The 20,390-nt window shown below is 35.8% G+C and overlaps 2 protein-coding genes across 3 annotated transcripts in view; both read left to right on the forward strand.

The window, feature by feature from the left end:
- The window catches only part of LOC129749630 (anaphase-promoting complex subunit 11), a 38,472-nt gene extending 37,120 nt beyond the window's left edge, over positions 1-1,352 (forward strand). For both annotated transcript variants that reach the window (XM_055744661.1, XM_055744662.1), the window contains exon 3: positions 1,300-1,352. The gene's annotated coding sequence lies outside the window, so the exon portion shown is untranslated. The remainder of the gene's footprint in view (positions 1-1,299) is intronic.
- Positions 1,353-6,449: 5,097 nt separating this feature from the next.
- The window catches only part of LOC129749611 (nuclear transcription factor Y subunit gamma-like), a 214,447-nt gene continuing 200,506 nt past the window's right edge, over positions 6,450-20,390 (forward strand). The window contains exon 1 of the mRNA XM_055744632.1: positions 6,450-9,159. Coding sequence (XP_055600607.1) covers positions 7,697-9,159 — 1,463 coding nt within the window. The 5' untranslated portion in view covers positions 6,450-7,696. The remainder of the gene's footprint in view (positions 9,160-20,390) is intronic.

Genomic DNA, 20,390 nt, shown 5'->3' on the forward strand with positions numbered 1-20,390 from the left:
CAGACTTCCTGGCTGTCGACAAACGTTCCCCAAACACCCATTTGCTTTGAGGTGGAATTCAAATATAGCATTTTTGAAACCCAAGATACTATTTCAATCCTAAAGTTTCGTTTCCAAAGCACATAGCTTTTTCTCACACTATTTTGAGTGTAGCTCATACCAAAAAAGTGATAAATTTACAGACTTTCATTTTACCGATAAGAAGTTTTTCCATCATCTTGATTTCTTTTCATGCAATCAATATTAATCATTCGGTTATGATATAAAAGGGCATTAAATAAAAAAACAGGCATTAAATGATAGATGTTGCAAAGAAATGTCATCATTAAGATACAGTCAAATGGCTCAGTGTATCAGCTATTAAACAGTAATCAAACATCGGTAAGCCAACATTTCGCTATCGATTGCTGATAACGATTAGCTAGCTAGCTTTCTATCAATATTTGAACTTCAAATCTGTTTACATTTTAAACCGTATGGGAACTAGTCCGGCTGCCGTTGATAACAGCTGTAGCATATCTAGCGCGACGTTTCAAGTTGATCAAACAACAAAAACGTATGATAATTTTTGGAGAAGGCAGGAAAAAACGTGTTTTGAATAGTCTGGTGCATAAACATTCTGACAGTTGGTTTTGAGCGATGCATCGCTGCTGCAGAACCATAATAACTGTGAATAAACGGTGTGCGCAGAACAGTGCGGAAAACATACAACAACAACACAAACCTCTCTACGCTGGCTGACTACCGAAACACATTTACTTGGAATACCAATACAGGGAACTGCACGTGAAAATAACACTAAACAAAACACTCCCTCGTCGAACTCTCCAGTTCGTGGAAACGCTGTTTTGCGCCACCACCGCCGTGGTGTGTTATTTTCATAACATTAATGTTCAGAGCTTGGCTCTACTGGGGCTCCCCTTTTTGTTTGATGTTTTTCGCTTGTTGCCTTCTCGGTTGGTTTGTAGTGGCGAGACGACATGTGTCAGTGAGTCTTAGACTAGGGATGTCTATGAGTTGAAAATGTTTTTAAACAAATATTCGACGAATATTGTCCATTTAAAAAAAATTATAAACGTCGCTGATGAACAGGCAGCAAAACACAGACTTCCGACAATTTAGTACTTCACTTTTCTTTGTCGGGAGTAAGTTTGGGGGTCGGAAGTCTGACTTCCAATGTTAAATGGTGCGAGCACCATAATATTTAGATTTTCTTAGAGGAAAGCCTCTCGTTCAAGTAGATTCGAGACTTTCATAAATTATTATTACTAATCCATTTTATCTCTCTCTTTACCGTAGGTCAACTCGTGATTTACCGACCTCTCGTCAATTTCGAGCGCATTTTTACTCAGGTAAGTTGGTTAAATGCACCAAGAAATTTGATATCATATCTTAAATTTGGTTCATAGTATTCCTGAAAAAAAAAGAGAATTAAACATCTTCTCTCAATTGTTGTGCTATCGCTTATTTAACCTTCGAAAATTGTTACTTTTCAAACACCCCTAATCGTTTAATGAGTCGCTGAGCCGCCGCTTGGCTTTTCCACTGAGCAGATACCAACCTAAACAAGTCCAATATTTCTCCAACGAAGTGAGGAAAAACCACCACACATTTTGGTTGGTATTGGTATGGCAGATCAAATTGAGTTGTAAGTGCAGATCCACTGAAGGGGAGCCGGTAGAATACCTTGCTGTCTGGTTGCGTTCCGTTGCGATGCGTTGGTGGTAATAATTTGTGTTGTGAATTTTATACTTGTGGATTCGTCACGATATTTTTTAGAATTTTGTGTTAGAGACAATTGTTGACGGTTTCAAGGAAAATCCTTTTCATTTGAAATCCGGCTATTTCACGAATAAACCGTGTTTTAAATTTATATCGATCTGATAATAGAAACGATTTTGGTTAGACATTTTTCCTCTATGGAGGGAGAGGTTCCATACAAATGAAACAACAATATCAGCAAAAAATGGCTATGAGACCATAATATCGTGAAAATATGCTACTAGGATAGTTGTCATACTCAATGTTCTGACTCCGTCTTTGGTATGTACATTTGGAAACATGGGTAAACAAAGACAGGAGGAACATAACCCGTACATATCATGAATTTTTCGAAAAAAGATTCGATGGCTCAGCAACGAAACTTGAGCCCGAAATTTCTACTTCATTATAATAGCGCGTTTGCCAATTTAAACACAATGGTCGTAAATGATCGATTATATTTAACGAGCAATCGTTTTTTTTACCGAAATTACTGTGGAAGTTCGGTAAATAACTAGTCGATAAAATTAATCACCCAACTCGTGGTTTTCCGGTTAGTGTAATATTTTTTTCCGAATTTTCAACATGCTGAGTTCTTTTACCTGTTCGGTTCTTCGTCATTTTGAAAATGAGGCTTCCTAAAGTGATCGTAAATGATCTGATATTTTCGGCAGTTGTCACTGTAACAGATATTTGTATTTCCGAACAACCCGTAGAGTTTATCAAAATCTTAACCAACTGTAATTTTCACTGAAACACATGTAATTAATACTAAAATACATGTTATTGTTATCGAAACACCTAAAACTATAACGGTAATATCGGGATATTTTCACCGAAAACTGTAATTTTTTGGTTCAAGTATGTCCGAACTTTTTAACCAACAAAATATAAAGCTTTCGGTGAAATAATGTGATCAAAACAAAGTTGACTTAAAGTTCGATAATAACTTGTGCAATATCCTCTAGGTACAAGAAAATAAAATCTATTCCAAATTCACTAAGTTTTAGTAGAAACATTGATTTGAATCACTTACCTACAACAAATCTACCCTGCTTTGAAAAGTGATAATTTTTTGTCATTCCAATTGTGATGCGGTCTTTTTGTAAAATATTTGTCTTGATTTAGGCTTTAAGGAAATCAACTATGAAACGCAATCAATCAGTAAAATAATGGTTTTTAATAAGAAGTGTGTTTTTGGTTTCTTCTGTACAAAATGGTTTAAAGTGAAGTTCTGATCATCGATAGCAAAGTTGGTCACTTTTAATATGCAAATAAGAAATATCAAATTGATGTTTTACAGTTCGAGATTTTCGGATTTATATAGGGAAAAGTCGGGTAAGGCGAACACCCTTAGGTAGAATCGCAATAGAATATCAGATATTGATTTTCTCATCGCAGTTTTAAGGCAGATGGACAGCTAACGCATTAACATTGGAATCAGTAAATTTTCTCCATGAAGACTGTTTGAAGCAATCTGAAACATGCTTGCAAATTGCACTCTGAAATGGTTGGGAAAGTCGGGAATCCCTCTTAGAAATCAAGAACTTTTGGCTGCTCAGTGAGTATATTTCATTGCCTCTTATGCTCAAGGATATCTGAAAATTGTGAAACTCACACTCAAACCATCTTTAAAAAAATTCAACTAGAAATTTGGGAAAACACAAAAATGATAAAATTATTTAGTCTAGTTGTTACCGAGAATAAGCTAGTAGAAATATGAGACTTTTCCGTTTGTATTTCTTTGCGGTCTTTAATATTTCAACTCCCGTTTAACTTTCTTCTTCTTTTCTGCTTATTTTCTAATTTATGCTAAAATTTAACATTTTGGCCATTCGGTGAAATTTTTAATAAATATTTGGTTCGGTTTAACTAGGTTGAACTGAGCGCCATCACCCTAAGCAAATTTTGAAACATCAAAATTTGAATTTCATATACAAAACCAAAAAAGCGAATATGATTGCTGACAATTTCTTCCTCGGATTGAAAACTATTAACTCTAGTCCTTACAATCCATAAATTTTGTCTCTCGTAGGAATGATTTGTACAGTATACTGAAGTTTCTCGAAAAAATGCTTATGGGGCGGAACTATTTCTGTTCCCTAGACTCGAAAACTACTGAACCTATTCCTTTTGTTAAAAATTAGTATTGTTATCCTTTAAAAGGAGCCTCCATCTTCTCACAACATATGGGAATGAGGGGCTTAAACAGTCTTAGAAACATTTCTTGTTTCTCTATAACCCTCCCATGTTATTTTTCTTTCAAACACGTAATCCAAATCCGAGTTGCTTAATCAGCTATCGTGTTATGGAAAAAAATGTATGAGAGCAAATCATAGAATCACTTCTCGTATCCAAATACCATCCCATAACAAATTTGGAATTTCGAATAGTTCTCGAGTTCTATATAAAAATGTATGAGAGTTCATCTTCTCTCATCCTATCTCCATCCGGAAGGAGGGAGGGGTCTCAAATCAACATAGCAGTATTTCTCATACCCAAATACCCTTATATGTCGAGATTGATTCCATTTGCTTGATCAGCTCTCGACATGTGCTCACATGTCATCTCCACTAGAAAGGGACCTAGGGGTTTGACATAATCATAAAAATATTTCTAGTATCTGAATACTCTCCCACACCAAATTTGGTTTCATTCTCTCGATACAAAAAATTGTATGAGAGCCTTCCTCCACGTTCCTATTACCCCTCTGGAAGAAGAAAGGAGTTTCAAATCATTATAGCAGTATGTTGGTTAATCGCCGCGATGTGTTGTTGTTAAATTTTATTGACGTTTTTCGGCGAGTTTAACGGATTAAAAAACGTATTTTACTAGTTGTCCAGACGTTTCGAGCCACTCTTGCATTCACTCCTCTTCAGTGGACAATAAAAAATATATAAAATCACGAACTAAAACTTCAGTTACAATTTTTGTTTTAAACTTACAAATTACCGGCTTTTGTCTCTAGTCTCTATACTACTTTGTTCCGGCTCAGTTTATTTTGTTTTGCGTTTACATTTGTGTGTCACTGTCTGTGTAAATATAGAAATGACGGGGTCGTATGCTGTTTTAAAGTTACATGAAAATTATAGGCAACGAGTTCGTAATTTAAAATATATTTTAGTGTCCACTGAAGAGGAGCGAATGCCGGAGTAGCTCGGAACGCCTGGACAGCTGGTAAAAAACTTTTTATAATTTGTAAAACTAGCCGAAAACGTCGATAAAATTCAACAACAATCATCATAGAAACATGTCTCGTGCCCGAATATCATCTCATGTAAAATTTGGTTTCATTTGCTTGATTAGTTCTAGAGTTATGCAAAAAGTTGTATAAAAGACCCCCTCTCCCCTTGCTATTTCCCCTATGATGGATATTATATGTCATTAATCATCATAGAAACAATTGTATCCAAATAACCAAATTTAGTACCATTTGCTTAAATGGTTCTGAAGTTATGCAAATATTTCTCTTTTGGAGGAGACTTTCTTCCCCCTTCCAGTAGGGGGAAGGGTCTTAAAATTTAATAGGAACCTTCTCCGGTCTCAAAAGCACCCACGTGCTAAGTTTCAAGCAAATCGGTTCGGTAGTCTTCAGAGAACAGACCGACAGACAGAAATCCATTTTTATGTATATAGATATTTCATATATGAGACGTTGGAAGTTAATTTCGAGAAATCACGCTTTTAAGTTGTTGTGTATGGTCTTTTTCCATATATTTGTCTAATATTCGTATTATTATTTTGAACATAAAAGTATGTAATTGAAATTCTTAAAATCTAAAAAACACCAAATATAGTTTAAAATATGAAGATTAGGATCGTTTGGCGTTATTAACTCAAAATTGATGATTTTTGCGCTTATACTGTTTTGGCACTGAGGGACTTGTATGGTTTCTTCTACAATTATATCCTATATCCTCAGTATATCCTCAGTATGTGTTACCAACATATAAAATATTATTCTTTATTGGTGATAATGTTAAGCTTTTTTGGATTTATTATCACTTACTTATTAATGCTTCAAAATATAACATATATGTACCGTCTCCAAACGCAGTTCTTTTATTTTGATTTTCGATGTGCTTCAAAAGGCAAAAAACCTCTTTCAATTCTCATTTCGAGTTCATTGCAAAGCTTTTTAAAGAAAGGACAATTTGCAATGAGCTATGAGCATGAGCGGCTTTTGGAAGTTATTAAAGCTAACCTTTATTCTGAAAATACATCTCATTCACACTTAATTTTTTGTTTGTCTTCATCATTTGTATGTATATATCAAAGACCTCAATTTAAAATATTTAAAAAAAAAATCCACAGGCTTATCAAAATGAGCTGTAACTTGACATGTTGGCTTTCGACAGACCAAGAAATATAAGCCTCCAAAGTTTTGATTCCGGAACACATCGCCCCTTATAGACGTTAATTCAACACGGAATATAATTCCAAAAAATTTCTTTTGTGTGACATTTGATTCACGGTTAAGTTGTTGAATAATAAAAATTGATTGTTGTTTGAGAAAATTCGATTCAAAGGTTTCTCGAACCAACTGACTTACTGTTTCTAACCTCTGGAGCATGAATGCCCCCCGAACTTGGAAGCAGCAGAACACCTCAACAAAACCAAAACACACTCACTCATCAAACCAACATCTGAGCAAATGCCAGTTACTCCCTTCGGCCGGGCTGGACACAGCTGAGCTGAGTCAGTTCGCGTTTGACTATCGAATCGGTCGGATCCCGGGGAGTTGTGCGCGCTTGGTTCTCGTCCGTTGTTCGTTCGTGCGTTCTTGCGTGCCTACCCATTTGCGTCTACCGGTTTTTAAGTTCGCGTATCGCGTATCTTATTCTTACTTGGATCTTGGGGTCTCAACCAACGAGGAAAAAAAATGAACCAACGACTTGTATGAAACAAAAGGAAAAGTAGAGTTGGAGACACCTTTTACCTGGGGTGATTTTTTGCTGTTATTTTGTGCGTCAAGTCCTCAGGTGGATTCTCTTCTTTGTTCGGAGGAGTTTTTGGAGTTATTGTGATTGTAAAGTAACATAAAGGGGGAATGGAATATGATTCTAAGCGTATGATGAGCACTTGTGATTAATGAAGGGTTCTGTTGAATGCAATTTTTTGTCGAGTGAATCGCTCTTCGGAGATTGTTTCGATAGTTTGGAGCACGGATTAATCTGGATGGTGCAACAGTGTTAAGTTTGTGATTTAGAAAACCTTCGTTGGCAGTGCAAAAAGTAAAAAGATCGTAGTTCCTTTCCCGCGAAGGTGAACTAATGCGTTTGAAAGCATTGCCTAAGGGTCGTCTGGTCGTTCGTGAAGGCGAGAAAAAACAACAAGGTCTAGCGCAGTGTCGCGCACGTTAAGAGGATTGTTGGAGCCACGCGTGGTCTTCGGAAGATCTTGCGCGTCCAGTTGAAAGTGAGAAAAGTAGGTCTCCGGATCGGTGACCGCGCTGAAGCTAAGCTAAGAGCTGGATGCAGTCAGCTGGAACAGGCAGTTTTTTTTCCTTCTGTCACGTCTTCTTGTGGCACCTTCTTGGTTCGGAGCGTGTTTTTATTCGTCTCGTTTTTTGACCTGGGTGTGATCTGAAGCTGATGCTGGTGGTGATTCATGGTCTCTTACCTCCGGGAGGTCGTTTCGAGATAAATCATTATCGTTTCTGTCACGTTTCACGCAAATCTTCAGCGGAACGAAGAGTTTTCTGTTTCTATGGTTCATGAATGTTGGTACTGGAATCTTTACAGTGTTTGTCGTTGTTTGTGTTGTTCCGATGCCGAAGTGATGTGATTAAACGATTCAGTGGTGGGTTTAACGATTGTGGGCTCTCGAGTGAATTCATATGTGATAATTGAGTGTGGAAAATTTCCGATTCCGATTAAGCTGCCAAGCGGTATGAATTGTTTGAAGCGGAAGGGCAGCACATGAGAATTGCAATATGTTAACGAGCAGAAAGCCGGGACCTCCGGTTCCCCCGAGGCCAAGTGCAGCTGCAGTGGCCACTGCATTGGCCAAACATCGTGAGAATCATCCTCCGACACAAAATGGAATTCACACGCTGAAGCCGCCACATCCTGGACGAACGGTAGTTTACAAGTCGCCAGGCTACGATCAGCCGCCGAAGAAACCGCAATCTGTCGTTTTGAACGGAAGCGGCAGCTATAATGGAAGTGACCATGCTCATCATACTTTCAAGAACGATTCCGACCACTCGTTTGGGAAGACTGAAGTGTACGTTGGGGAGCCCAACAGTGGGGGGTATCTTGTGCCGCGACCTGTCCTCCCAGTTGCCAATCGTAACACCGTCAAGAACAACAGCAGCACCAATTTGGAAAAAACCAAACTGATATACACCTCGACGTGCAGTATAATTGAGATAAACTCTTCCTCGTCGGCTTCAACTTCAGCCTCAACATCGCCAATGTCAACGCTGCAAAAAACCGAATCAAAGACCAATCTCAACAGTTCTAGCAGTTTTAGCAGTGGTCGGAGTAGTGCCAATGACAGCAATCATCTCAATTCCGCCGACGAGGAAGACACAGTCTCCGGTCACAAATTGAAGCTGAGCAATTCCTTCAACAATCGGCCACTCAACCGCTCAGATCGCGGTTCAACCATTAAGCTCAACTCGCCGGAAGTTATCGTAATCAACGGAGGAAACCCTTTGGAGTACCACGATAGTGGCACCGAACAAAACTCCATCGATACCAACAGCATCGCCAGCAATAACTCCCTTGAGCGGGAAAACAATTTCAAAAACCGGGACATGCCGAGAAAAGCTCATCTCACGGAAATTTTCATCGGATCAAATGACGAAACGGTAGTCTCAAATGGCGGAACTAAAACCATCATCGAAGCTCGCAATGACATCCTCCTCAAAACTCCCATCCACCTACCGTACGATCCCCCAAAACCAGTTCTTAGAACATCCTCCATTCGACTTCCTTACCGTCCGGAACCGGAAGGTGGAGAACATACCACCCCTATCCAAACCGACTCAAAACCCTCAACCAAAATTCCGGATTTGGACAACTGCTCAAAACTGTCAGCCCAGAAAAAGTTGGACTTTCACGAGCTCCTCATATCGGAACTTGCTCAAATGCGAGGCAAGCGTCAGCAACGAACGCAACCGGCGATGGCGGCCCCGGAAGTGTCTCGATCCCCCACAGGAAGTTCCCCCAGTGGAACGGTACCGAGGGCGTCGCCCCGAATCCGGACCTCCGATTGGATCGAGGTGGGGGACAATGGCAAACAGGTGGTGCTTTCGAGTTGCCAGATTAGTCTGGAAGATTCCGGCATGGAGGACGAGGGTGGTGGTAAACATGAGGAAGAAGACGGGGAGGACGATCTGTCTTCGGGCGTGGGGGACTCCTGGAACAGCGTTAAGGATGATGACGAACGGTGAGTTGAGGAAAAATTTTGTAAATCGATATGTTTAAGAACAATACCCTATAGCTGGGAAGAGATTGGCATTATTCAATAATATTTGATCGACTTTGTAAGTCAAGACAAGTCCCACGAGCTTGTCCCGCTCACAAGTGATATTTATCCGAATCTCGAATCAAAAAAAAAAAAACTCAAAATCGTCAATAATTTTGGTAATTCAAATCACAAGAAACCAGCGGAAAAAGAGAAAATAAAATTAACATGTTTTAGATAATTTTGAGTATAAATTTTTTTGATGGATTTTGTCAACTTTTACTAAATTTTATTTTTTGGTCAAATTCATATGGAAAATATACTCTGAAAGCTGTCTCGATCCTCCAGATGGTCGGATTTGTACAAACCGAACATAATTTGAAACAATTTTGAATAATTCATTATTTAAAAAAAATAACAAGGTATCATTTTTATAAGTGAACAAAAAATTTGAAGGCTGTAGATAATGGTTGAAAAAAGCTTGAAATTTCGTGACGTGAATACAGTTCAAAGCCCTGCTTTGTTGAAACTTGAAACTGAGTGAGTTCACGTTACAACTTTAAAAAGACATGACTTAGTTTGTTGTTGTTTAATCAGAAACCTACGCATATCATATTGTGGCTAATTAATTCGTTTACATTTTGTTCTGAGACATCGATATTGTATTTCCGCAGGAAGAACAGAAAATTAAGGTGATATGAACTGAAATAAAAAATGATAAATTTTAGGTTGAATTCACTTCACAAAAGTAATCGAGCACAATAATAAACACATTATTTTTTCCAGTAACCAATTCATACTCATTTCAGGCAAAATTTAATTTGCTACCGTTTGCGACTATTTTTTTTATTCTACAATTGACATCTAGAATGATATTAGTTCCAGGGTGGCCAGCGCACCGGGAAAATCTGGGAAAAAACGGGAATTGAAAATGGAATCGGGAAAAAACCTGGAATCTCGAATCGAAACCGCGAAAATTCTGTATGAATCGTTTTTCTCATATTTGAATGTATTGAATTCTAAAATTCATTCATTTCAATACGAATAATTTTTATCAGTAGCTTTTCATTTTAGAGCACTTACATTACGTAAGAAAAATATGGAGAAAAATCGAAAATTAAAAAAAAATCATAATTTCTTTGCTCAGCAGCGCTTATATTTTCAATTTTCCAGTTTCAGTCCCAAAATATTCTATACGTTCTTTAAAATAACGAAACGTAGCAGAAAAATTTATGGCGAACAAAATATTTTGAATTTTGTTCACGGATCTTGTGTGTGAATAGTAAAAAATGTTATTTAAATAAAAAAAAAACCTTAAATAAATGTGAAGCTTAGAATTTTTTTTAAATTAGCTTTACTAGCGTTAGTTTATGAAAGCTTCGTAAAGAAAGTGCACAAAAGTATGAAATATACTTTAGAGCACTTTCTTTATGAATATTGAGAAAAAATGAACCTGGAAGTCTGGAGCAGAGACACGGTATGCTGGAAAAAAACTCAAAATAAGGAGAAATGTAAAGAAAATATTTCAAATGAACGGGAAACAACTTTGAAGATTCCGATCAAAAATCGAATGAATATGTCGAACAAATGACAATGAAATGAAATGGACTGATTTCTGGCTATTTTGAATAGGGATACAAAAGTAGACGTACACGTTTTTATCTTAAGCATACTTCAAGTGTTTATTTCATTGATAAATTGATTGATTGATTGTTTGATTAGAGAGACTTTAAACTCATTGATAAATTAATTTATCAATTTAATCAATTTTTAATATATTTATTAATATTAAAAAAATTCTAATAAAATTTAACTCTTTTGGTTTGTGTTATTTATAAATTTTGCGCTTTTACTGATAACCACATTCTTCATCAGAAAAATAATGTAAAAAAATACTAATTAAGTGTGTATGAGTTTCGGAAACATATTTATTGACAATTCATTATAATAATCCTGAATTTTAAAATTTCACCCTAATCAAGGTTTTGAAAATTTGGATAAAAATTTCAAATTTGAAGTTTTCATAAATATATTAATACCTTTTTGAGACCGGACTGAAAATTCTTAGATTTTTTTTTAATTAATATTGCAAATCTGATTAAAAAAACCGATGTACAGATTTCTTCATGTTATTTTAAACCGAAGAAATTATGAAATATCTTACGGAAAAATCGGGAAAAAACTGGGAATTTCAAAACGGAAACTCGCTGGCCACACTGTAGTTCAGAAAAGTTGGGAAAAGTGAATTCACGTTACGGTGTATCAGGGAATGTATCACGGAATGTATCCATTAAAAATTCATTTACATCGTCTGTAAAGAAACTTACCGTATTTTACATGGAGCATATGAAATTTTCATTTTGGTGTTATTTTAAGTAATAATAGAATTAGTGTTTTTTTGCGTATGATGAATTCTGGTGGTCGGAATTTGGTTGAATAAATATGAAACAAAAATCGATCTCACTTTTAGTCCAGACTCAGATTTAAAGTCAGATTAATTACAGACTCAAGAGACTCTTGATATATTTTTTTCAAGATCTTGTCAAAAAAATTATTAGTAAGGCCTCCCCGGCTCAAATTACATCACTGGAAAACGCTGTAGAAAACAATCCATTGAATATTGTTTCATGAAAATTATTTGTATAATGATTGTTTTATGTATGTTTTCAATTGTCGATTTTTTGAAAATAGGAAAAAAATGGCGTAACTCGAAGAAATACGATGCCAATTTATTTTGTACAAAATTCGGAAAAATCCTAAACATTTTTCACGACATTTTTTGCATACCTGATACTTGAAATCGGCGAGTTTTGATATCAAACGTTTTTTGGAACTCTGAGTATTGAAATGAAGAATAAATTTAGTCAAAATAGATGTTTACTCAGTGGCCTTGAGCACAAGTGTGTGGTGACAGTTTTAGGTGAAATTTTTATTCTTCGACAAAAAATAGAACCAAAAATGTATTTTCATGCTTTTCCAATTTTAAATGATATTTAATTTATTTTACGGTAAAAGAAAACTTAAATATGATTTTTTCAACTTGCAATACGCGCAACTGGTATTATTCATTTTTCTGGATAAAAAATTCAATTTTCTAATAACCCATTTACAGTTTTGGCTTCTTGCAGCTGGACCGCTTTGAAAAAAAAAATGAGTTGTTATGAAATCGTCTTAATAGCTGGTATTTTTTTAAAAAGTTGAATAATTTTAACGCTGTTGAGAAAAAAGGAGATAAATTCAAAATTGATTAAAATCGTACAGCTTTTCGAAAATGAATCTGTATTTGTGGATCAGTTCAAATGCCCAACTAAGCTACAGAGCATACTTCCGCTCGATTTTGACCTATTTTCGATCGTTCCACTATTCAAATAATGTCTTAGAGATATCTGAACCCAAGTTAGTCACTTTTGTACCTAAGGACATGAATTTCGGACTCATCAAAAAACTGGCTTATTTTGAAGCAAATTTTTTGTTTCGATTATAGTCGTTTTAACATCTTTATGTCATTCGCGACTTATATCAACGATGAAGTTGGCGGACAAGTCATTGAAAAACTTATCCGGTACAACTGTGATCGATGTTTACTCTTGGGCTCGTACTCATGGACATCGGCTCGGAAAGCAACTGACTTGCCAACTGAGCTATATCACAAGCCAAGCAAACACTATGAAAACATCTCCAGGAGTTCAATTCTGAGGAAAAAATGAAGAATAAGTTGATTTCTGTACAGAAGAAGGTGTGTTAAAATGTGAACAAAAAATTAATTAACAGTGTCAGACTGAAAATACGATTGAACTTAGAATTTAACTTAAATGAAGTAAATATGTCAAAAGCTCACTACCTAATGCGTTCTATTTCGTTGTCTGAAAAATTGGAAAAAAAATCGGTCAATTATATAGTTTACTGGCCAAATTACCGAACACATTGAAAGCAAGACCAGAAATTGACTTTGTATTTTGTCAGTTTTCTTGAACAATTAAACACAGATTGTTTTACAAATGTCCTTTAAATTATTCTACGTAAATGATTTGCGAACCACAAATTTCTGTAAGTTGATTGATTGATTGATTGTTTGATTAGAGAGACTTTAAACTTTTCTGTATGTTAAAAAAGGTGTTTTTTTGGTAGCTGATAGGAATTTGTGGTCTTTGAAGCATTTTTAATAATTTAAAAGGCATTTAAATCTCCAATTGTTCAAGTTTAAGCTATAAAAGTAATTTTGGCCGATCGCTAAAACAAATCAAAGCAAATTATCATAAGAACTTGAGCGTCGCACACAGGAGTATTTCACCCAAAAACCTGGCCAAAAGTCAAAATTTAAAATTGAACTATTACCATGATTTTTATGTTTATTTGCTTCTTGAATACATTTTACACCATGCATCAGTCATTTTTTCAATATTTATGGAGCTTTCAAAAGCTTTTTTTTTGTTTGTAGTTTTCATAGCTTGTTTTTGTTAAATAACTGTTTTTGTTTATGTTCCCAGCAAGTCCCAGCAACAAATTTTACATCATGTAAAAATGCATAACTTCATGAACCATGAACAGAAGAAAGAACTTCCGCATACTTCCGCATTCAATGTTGAATTTGAAAAATTTGTCTTCTTTTTTGTTAAATCCTAATCAATTGCTCAACAGAAAAAATAGTTGTTCAAATTATAGTTAAAAATTGTTTATTAGTGCCTATTGCAAATAATTTATATAGCTCATTATACATTTTCATTTATGTAAATCTGTGGAACATTTATAGAAGTTACAGTGTTGTTTTTGAGTTTTTGAAAGTAATATGCTATTCTTTTTTTAGATGTTAACGAAGAAAAGTCTTGGATTTTCAGTTTCGAGAATTTATCCAAATTGTTTTGAAAATTTTTATTTGCAAAAATGAACGTTAATTTTTCAGAGCTGAGCTGTTTAGAACAATCATGCAGAATAGAATATCGATATCGCTCTATAGAAGCAAATCTTATATTTTTAGAGAAAAGGCTCATTGAAATTTCACGATGTGCTCCAAATAGACGAAAAAATAAGCAAAAAAGCACAGGAGCTCCATAAAATCGTGCCTATGGATGTTTAAGGCTATGGAGCACAAATGAAACTAGAGCAGCAGGATAAACGTATGCCTCAAAAATAATCAAAAAAGTTTCTAAGACACCTGTCAAAGCGGCTGATTTAAGAATCTTTTTGAAGCCCATTACAAAGAAAAACTACAAAAATGTTTTGATGCAAATCTGAAAAGAAATCAGTACAATCAAGTGGTAAGAAAATAAGAGGATTTTCATTACAATAATTTAATGATATTTGTATTATTCAATCGGAAGATAATATTTGAAGTAGGTATCAAGTGTATTCGATACTGATATCGACTTTTTTGTTATCAGAAAGCCTTAAAATCACTGCTTAGTGATTGAATTAGCTAAAAATTACTTTTTTTTAACTCTATTAATATTTTATTAGTCTTATTCCAAGATAACAGTATAAACATCAAAAAACACTTTTTGCCAACTTTTTATTATATATACTCCTCTGTGCGTCGTTGAGCGACCCTTAAGAGTAGAGATGTACCGATTATTCGGTCGGCCGAATACCACCCAAAAACCGTTAGGCCGAATATCCGGCTCACCGAATAGTTGAGCAAAGTATTCGGCCGAATAGGCCGAATATTTATTTTTAGAATTTAAACAATAACATAATTGTCAATTTTTTTCGAACGAATCTGGATTATTTATAAAATATCCAAAAGTAATGTTGAAAAAACATTTCATTTCATTTCATTTAAAATATAATGGTTTCACTAAAACATCTAAGGTGTATCCGTGAATCTTTCACTGTTGATCGTACAGTGAATGCTGACAAGTAGTGCTTCATACTTTGATTATCGATCGTTCCAGATTTTTTTCAAATATCCAGGCTTTGCAATTAATCCAATAAAGTATTTGAGATACTTCAAATCTGGCCGAGATGCCCGGATTTATTCAAACTATTTGCTAAATCGAATAAAAAACTCTTATTTCTCTTTGAAACTTTCAATATTTTATGTTCAAGAACGATTTTTCAACTATTTCGAAATGAATAAAATTTTGGTTTAATCCCCCTTAATACTGCTGCTATGATTCAATTAAAACTTTAAAATTCAAGTTATTTTCTCTCACTTTCCCCTTGTGTGTTTAAACCAAGGTTTTGTTCCAAGTTGCCCTTTTTTCATTTTTTTAAATGGCCTGAGTGGTTTGAAGTATGGTATGATTAAGGTTAAAGATCATCGTTTTTTCGACAACTTTTTTGAAAATGTCTTGCTCATATTCGACTTCCATCTAATTCGATATCAAATAAGCCATTTCAAATTTCTTGACACCTGTTTCAACGTGTTTTGTCCAAGTTTCCACAGGAACTCACTCTATTTGGTTTTAAAGGCCCTAGAAGCGACAAGTCATCTAATGTCCTTTCAGTTATTGGTGACATTTTTTTTATTCAGAGAGACCCCTACTTCAAAAAGATCTTGTAATACATCATCTGATCATATTATCTGGTTGAAAAAAATCAACGCAAGTATATGAGGGGCATTAAGATGGAAGAAATAGGAGGAAATTGAAATAATCGCTTTTGTAGCTTTATTGAAAACCAAATAGAATATTCGGCCGAATATTCGTTTGGCCGAATAGTTGAAAAGGTCGATATTCGGTATTCGGCCGTTCGCCGAATACCACTATTCGGTACATCTCTACTTAAGAGTATATGGATTGAGTTCTAAATTGGCATGAGACCTCCTGCTAAGCATAGGAACAATTTGAGCCCCCAAGGTGGTTTGAAATCGGAAATAACCTGCCTCGATGCCTAAAATTTCATGGTACAGCAAAATATATTTCAATTTAGAGGTTGAGTTAATTAACAACAAGGTAGTTTGAACTTTTCGGTTACCTTCATCATTTTGTACCATCAGGTGTGAAAAAATGTTCGAATGAGTCAGAAAAAAATCAAATAAAATTAGCCTATGAATACAGAATATAACCAACTATTCGATCGCTATCTTAGTGATACTCAAATGGGGATGGTCAATGTTTCCTCGGGTGGATTCCACGGTTTCTCGTTCACTGCTAACAAGAGAACGAGAGAAATAGATATCTACCAAGAGTATAAACACCACATGGCCCGAGGGCTGATTTCCCGATGTGTGTACTGTCGTTAGGAGGAATAATTTGCAAACACATCAAACTTGAGCGTTATTCTGTATCCGCCACTGCCTAGCTAAATAGATGTTATCGTTCGTCTTGTCTTTTATTAATCATCTATTCGCGTATTCAGCCCTCGAACCATCGATTTCGTGTAGCGCGATATCAATTTGTTCAGGCAAAGGTAGGATACTGTATCTATGCTCACTTCCTTCAAGGTTGTCTAATCGAAGCCTGCGATCAGAAAATTTCTCGGCTTTGTGGGCTGTGGTCCTACATGTGAATGTTGAGGAATTTCGCCATTCTACATTAATAAAACCGACAATAGCAGCGGAGCGGGCGGACCCTGTATGAGGTCGCTGTTGGTCACGGTAAGGTGGAGTTTGGCCAGTTTCGCCTTATGAATAATTTCAAACGTTATGAGTCTTACGCCTTTGATGTTTTTTTTTTGTAGAACACCCGTATAAGGCATTGCACTTGAATTCTAGGCATATAATTAAAAGTTCTCATAGACATATCTTCAGGCTCTGATTTGTTATGTTATGTTCCGTTACTTTAAACGTGCTGTTACAGTTTGATCGTACAGTAGCATATCATTTCTATTGTATAAAATCTAGAAAAGGTTACAATTGAGCTACGTTAGAATTAAAAAAAAATCTTTTTGTGTGCTATTATTACTGTTGGTGCTATTGTCAATACTTTATAACAAGCATTCCAATTACACTTATTTCCAGTATAGTTCTGCAATGCGGCTTCTATACTCATGTCGTGTGTAGCAGCGTTCAGGTGAAGCGGATGGAGAACTGCGTTACGTGTTCCTATCGTGACCAAGCACTTTTCTTCATAAGAACGTGTGATATCATCCCATCGCATTGCGGTTTGTTGCTAAATGGTGGCTCCCTTCAGAATATTATGAACAATCTGCGGTGGCTGAAAGCTGAACAAAAATCAGCAAATAAATCATGCACATTTAACCTTGTCCGGTGCCCGGTGGAATTTGTCATCGGGTGTTTTTTTCGCTTCTACCTTTTAGCTTAATTCTACGGTTTAACAGCTAGAATTATCCATCGATTGTGACATCGAAGTCGAGCGAGCGTCACAAAGACATGCAACAGCATCTACCCAGAACAAATCACAAACCACACGAAATCGCTTAGTAGTGTCCAGAGTGACTAAATCTCAGAATTCTATGCCGGTATAGACCCACACAGGACCGATTCATAGTCATGTGCCGCGGCCAAACAGCGGCCAGTCAGTCAGTGGTTGACCTATGATTATTATTACAGATCGCCCCGGCACTTTACTAGTGGCTGAGGTTCTCTCCTCTAGCCTAGAGCTGTTCAATGTCGAATCTCGTGCGCAATATCGGAAACGTACATATTATGATGTTGGGTGATTTGGAAATGTTCCTCCGGTGTCCGGCCGGTTAGTTTGTTGGGTTTTTCTCTCTTGCTACTATAGAAAGAGAGAGGTCGGTCAGTCGACAATCAGTTTCACTAGCCAGTCACTATTTGGGACTAGCAACTGGCCATCGGGGTATAATGATGGAGCTAATTTACTGTGGCCTAAATAATCAACGGTCGCGGGTTGAGTGATACCAAGCTGCCGAGATTTAGGAATTATTTGATTTTCTGTTGTTTAGTTGTATAAAAGTATTATACATACAGTATGACCAAAAGAAATGCTCAAATTTTTAGCAGTCTCTTCTCGGTTGTTTTTGAAGATTTTTGAGGATTTTTTTTTGTGCAGATTTGCATTATATTTCATCTTTCAATTGACGTAAACAATGCAGTATTACAATATACGCTATATCGGTAAGATGTACACAGAGGCGATAGTGATCAGTTTGCTTGTCGCCCAAGAAACTCCCCAGCAAATTGCGGCGGCTGCTGAAGAATGCTTTCTAGCGACTGTTCAACGCTTGAATCGTCCTCTGCTTGATGAATCATGTACATAGAAGCCTGGCAGTGGAAATTAACAGTTTGCACGCACTGTAAAAGTAGTAAAATTGGTTAAGGCAAATGTGAAGCGGAACTAACATCAATCCAGAGGCTGGCTAAGGAAGCGAATGCCTCAAAATCTGTCAAATTCTCAGACTTTTTTCGACTGATCCGGTGTCCAATTCAAGTACGGATCGGTATGTTTCATCCCTGAAGTCTACGGATGTTCCAGAGAATGTGGAATTAAAGTTTATTACCAAGCATCACACCGGAGTCATGGTGTTTTGAGCGTTTGCTCCTAATGGATTGAAGATGCCTCCTGTTTTGATGAAAGCTGGAAGAAAAGCTAATACTATGGGTCATCTACGTATAAGAACTCACAATACTAACTCTTTACTTACTCACAATTCGGTTACAAATATTCGGTCGAAAAGGTATTTTAGGGAATAACATAAGTGAATATTTAAATCTTCGTCGTATTCATGGGTGGCCAAACCGTGGCCCGCGACTCTCTTTTTGTGGCCCGCGATACTCTTTCCGGAATTACCATGCTCCGGAAAAAATCGGTAAAATGTACCCAAATCTACACCAACAAAATTCGAAAAACTGAATGGGTTTTTGATTACATTGCAATAGTATACCAATGCATTAGTGCGATGATATACCAATGAATTAGTAGGTATTCAAAGTTCATCTGTGTTTAAAGTGATTGTAGGAGCGCTGAGAGCTTCAGGCGCATTCTAGTTTTCATTTTGAGGCGTTCAGTAAGCCTCTGAAAGACAGTAAGTTCATATTAAACTAACGATTTAAAAACGTTTGAAAAATTCACCGAATCACATTCCTATCCGTAATGCTTCCGTAAATCATTGCATTATCAATGTGAAACACAAAACAAATTAAAAAAGCCCTCTAGCATTTTTTTAAATAAAAAATAATTAAAAAAACTTTGATTTCATGAGATGAGTTCTCTAACTTTCAAAGCGGTGTGAGCCCCCATCAAAATTTGCCAAAACCATGTTGTGTAAATCTTCCAATTTATATGTTTATTTTACTAAACTTTATTAAAAAAAGTATTTTTTATGAAAATTGAACCAAATTCAAAAAGCTCAGTAATGACAATGTGTTCTATGTATGTGTTTTTAAATTAAAAAAAAAACTAAAAAGAATTAACAGCTGGGTAAAATTTATCTAGGTTTTAAAAAGAACCAGTTTGGTATTGGCAAACCGCTGAGAAGAACCACTTATTTGGATATATATTTATTCAAAGTATTTGTTTGCCTCAACAAATTTTTATTTGTAAATTTCGAATACCAACCTTTATTTAAGAAGGAAGGTGTTCTTTAAAATTTTGAAAATGAGGCATTGATTTTTTTTAAACTTGGTTACAATGAAAACGGTTTAATGTCCATTGTAATAACGCTACTTTACATTTAAGAGGCGAGGAGGTTTTAAAATCCCTTGGAAGAATGTTTGACGTATAGTATTGACGAAATTTATTTCAGTGTATATTGCGGTTTATATTTAATTTTTTTTCTGTGAACTCGCAAGCAATATTTCAAACAGTCAATCAATTGACGCAGGATTCTTATTAAACTTTGCCAAATAACAAATATCTGTTTGTCGTAATTACAGAATCGGCACTCGAAATAAGGAATAAAAATTTCATTGAAGGTGAATCTATACTTCATGAAACCCAGGCATATGCAGAAATAGTCTTTAAAAATATGATACTTTTTGATGAAAAAATTTAGAGAAAAATTTGTTGTTTGGCCTGCTAGCATATCTCATTTCTCGAATTTGGCCCGCTTGTTAAAAAACTTGGCCACCCATGGTTTAATTGTTCTATCTAAATTCCTCTTATGTTCTTGAATTCATTATTTCAAACCCTCATAAAACTTTGCTCGGAACTGAGACTAATTTTATAGAATCCGCATGATTTTAGCCAATTTTTTTTGAGGAAACTTATCATATCATCTGCGCTGAGGACTTCTGCGTTCCATAACTTATTTCTTATGTAGGTAATAGTTACACCTGTGATCAGGGCCGAATTGAGCCCCCGATGGCCCGAGGCAATTTTTCACGGGGGCTCCTATGGATCTTTTTTTTCATA

This window comes from Uranotaenia lowii, chromosome 2, assembly GCF_029784155.1.
Source record: "Uranotaenia lowii strain MFRU-FL chromosome 2, ASM2978415v1, whole genome shotgun sequence".
In the NCBI taxonomy this organism is placed as follows: Eukaryota; Metazoa; Arthropoda; class Insecta; order Diptera; family Culicidae; genus Uranotaenia; species Uranotaenia lowii.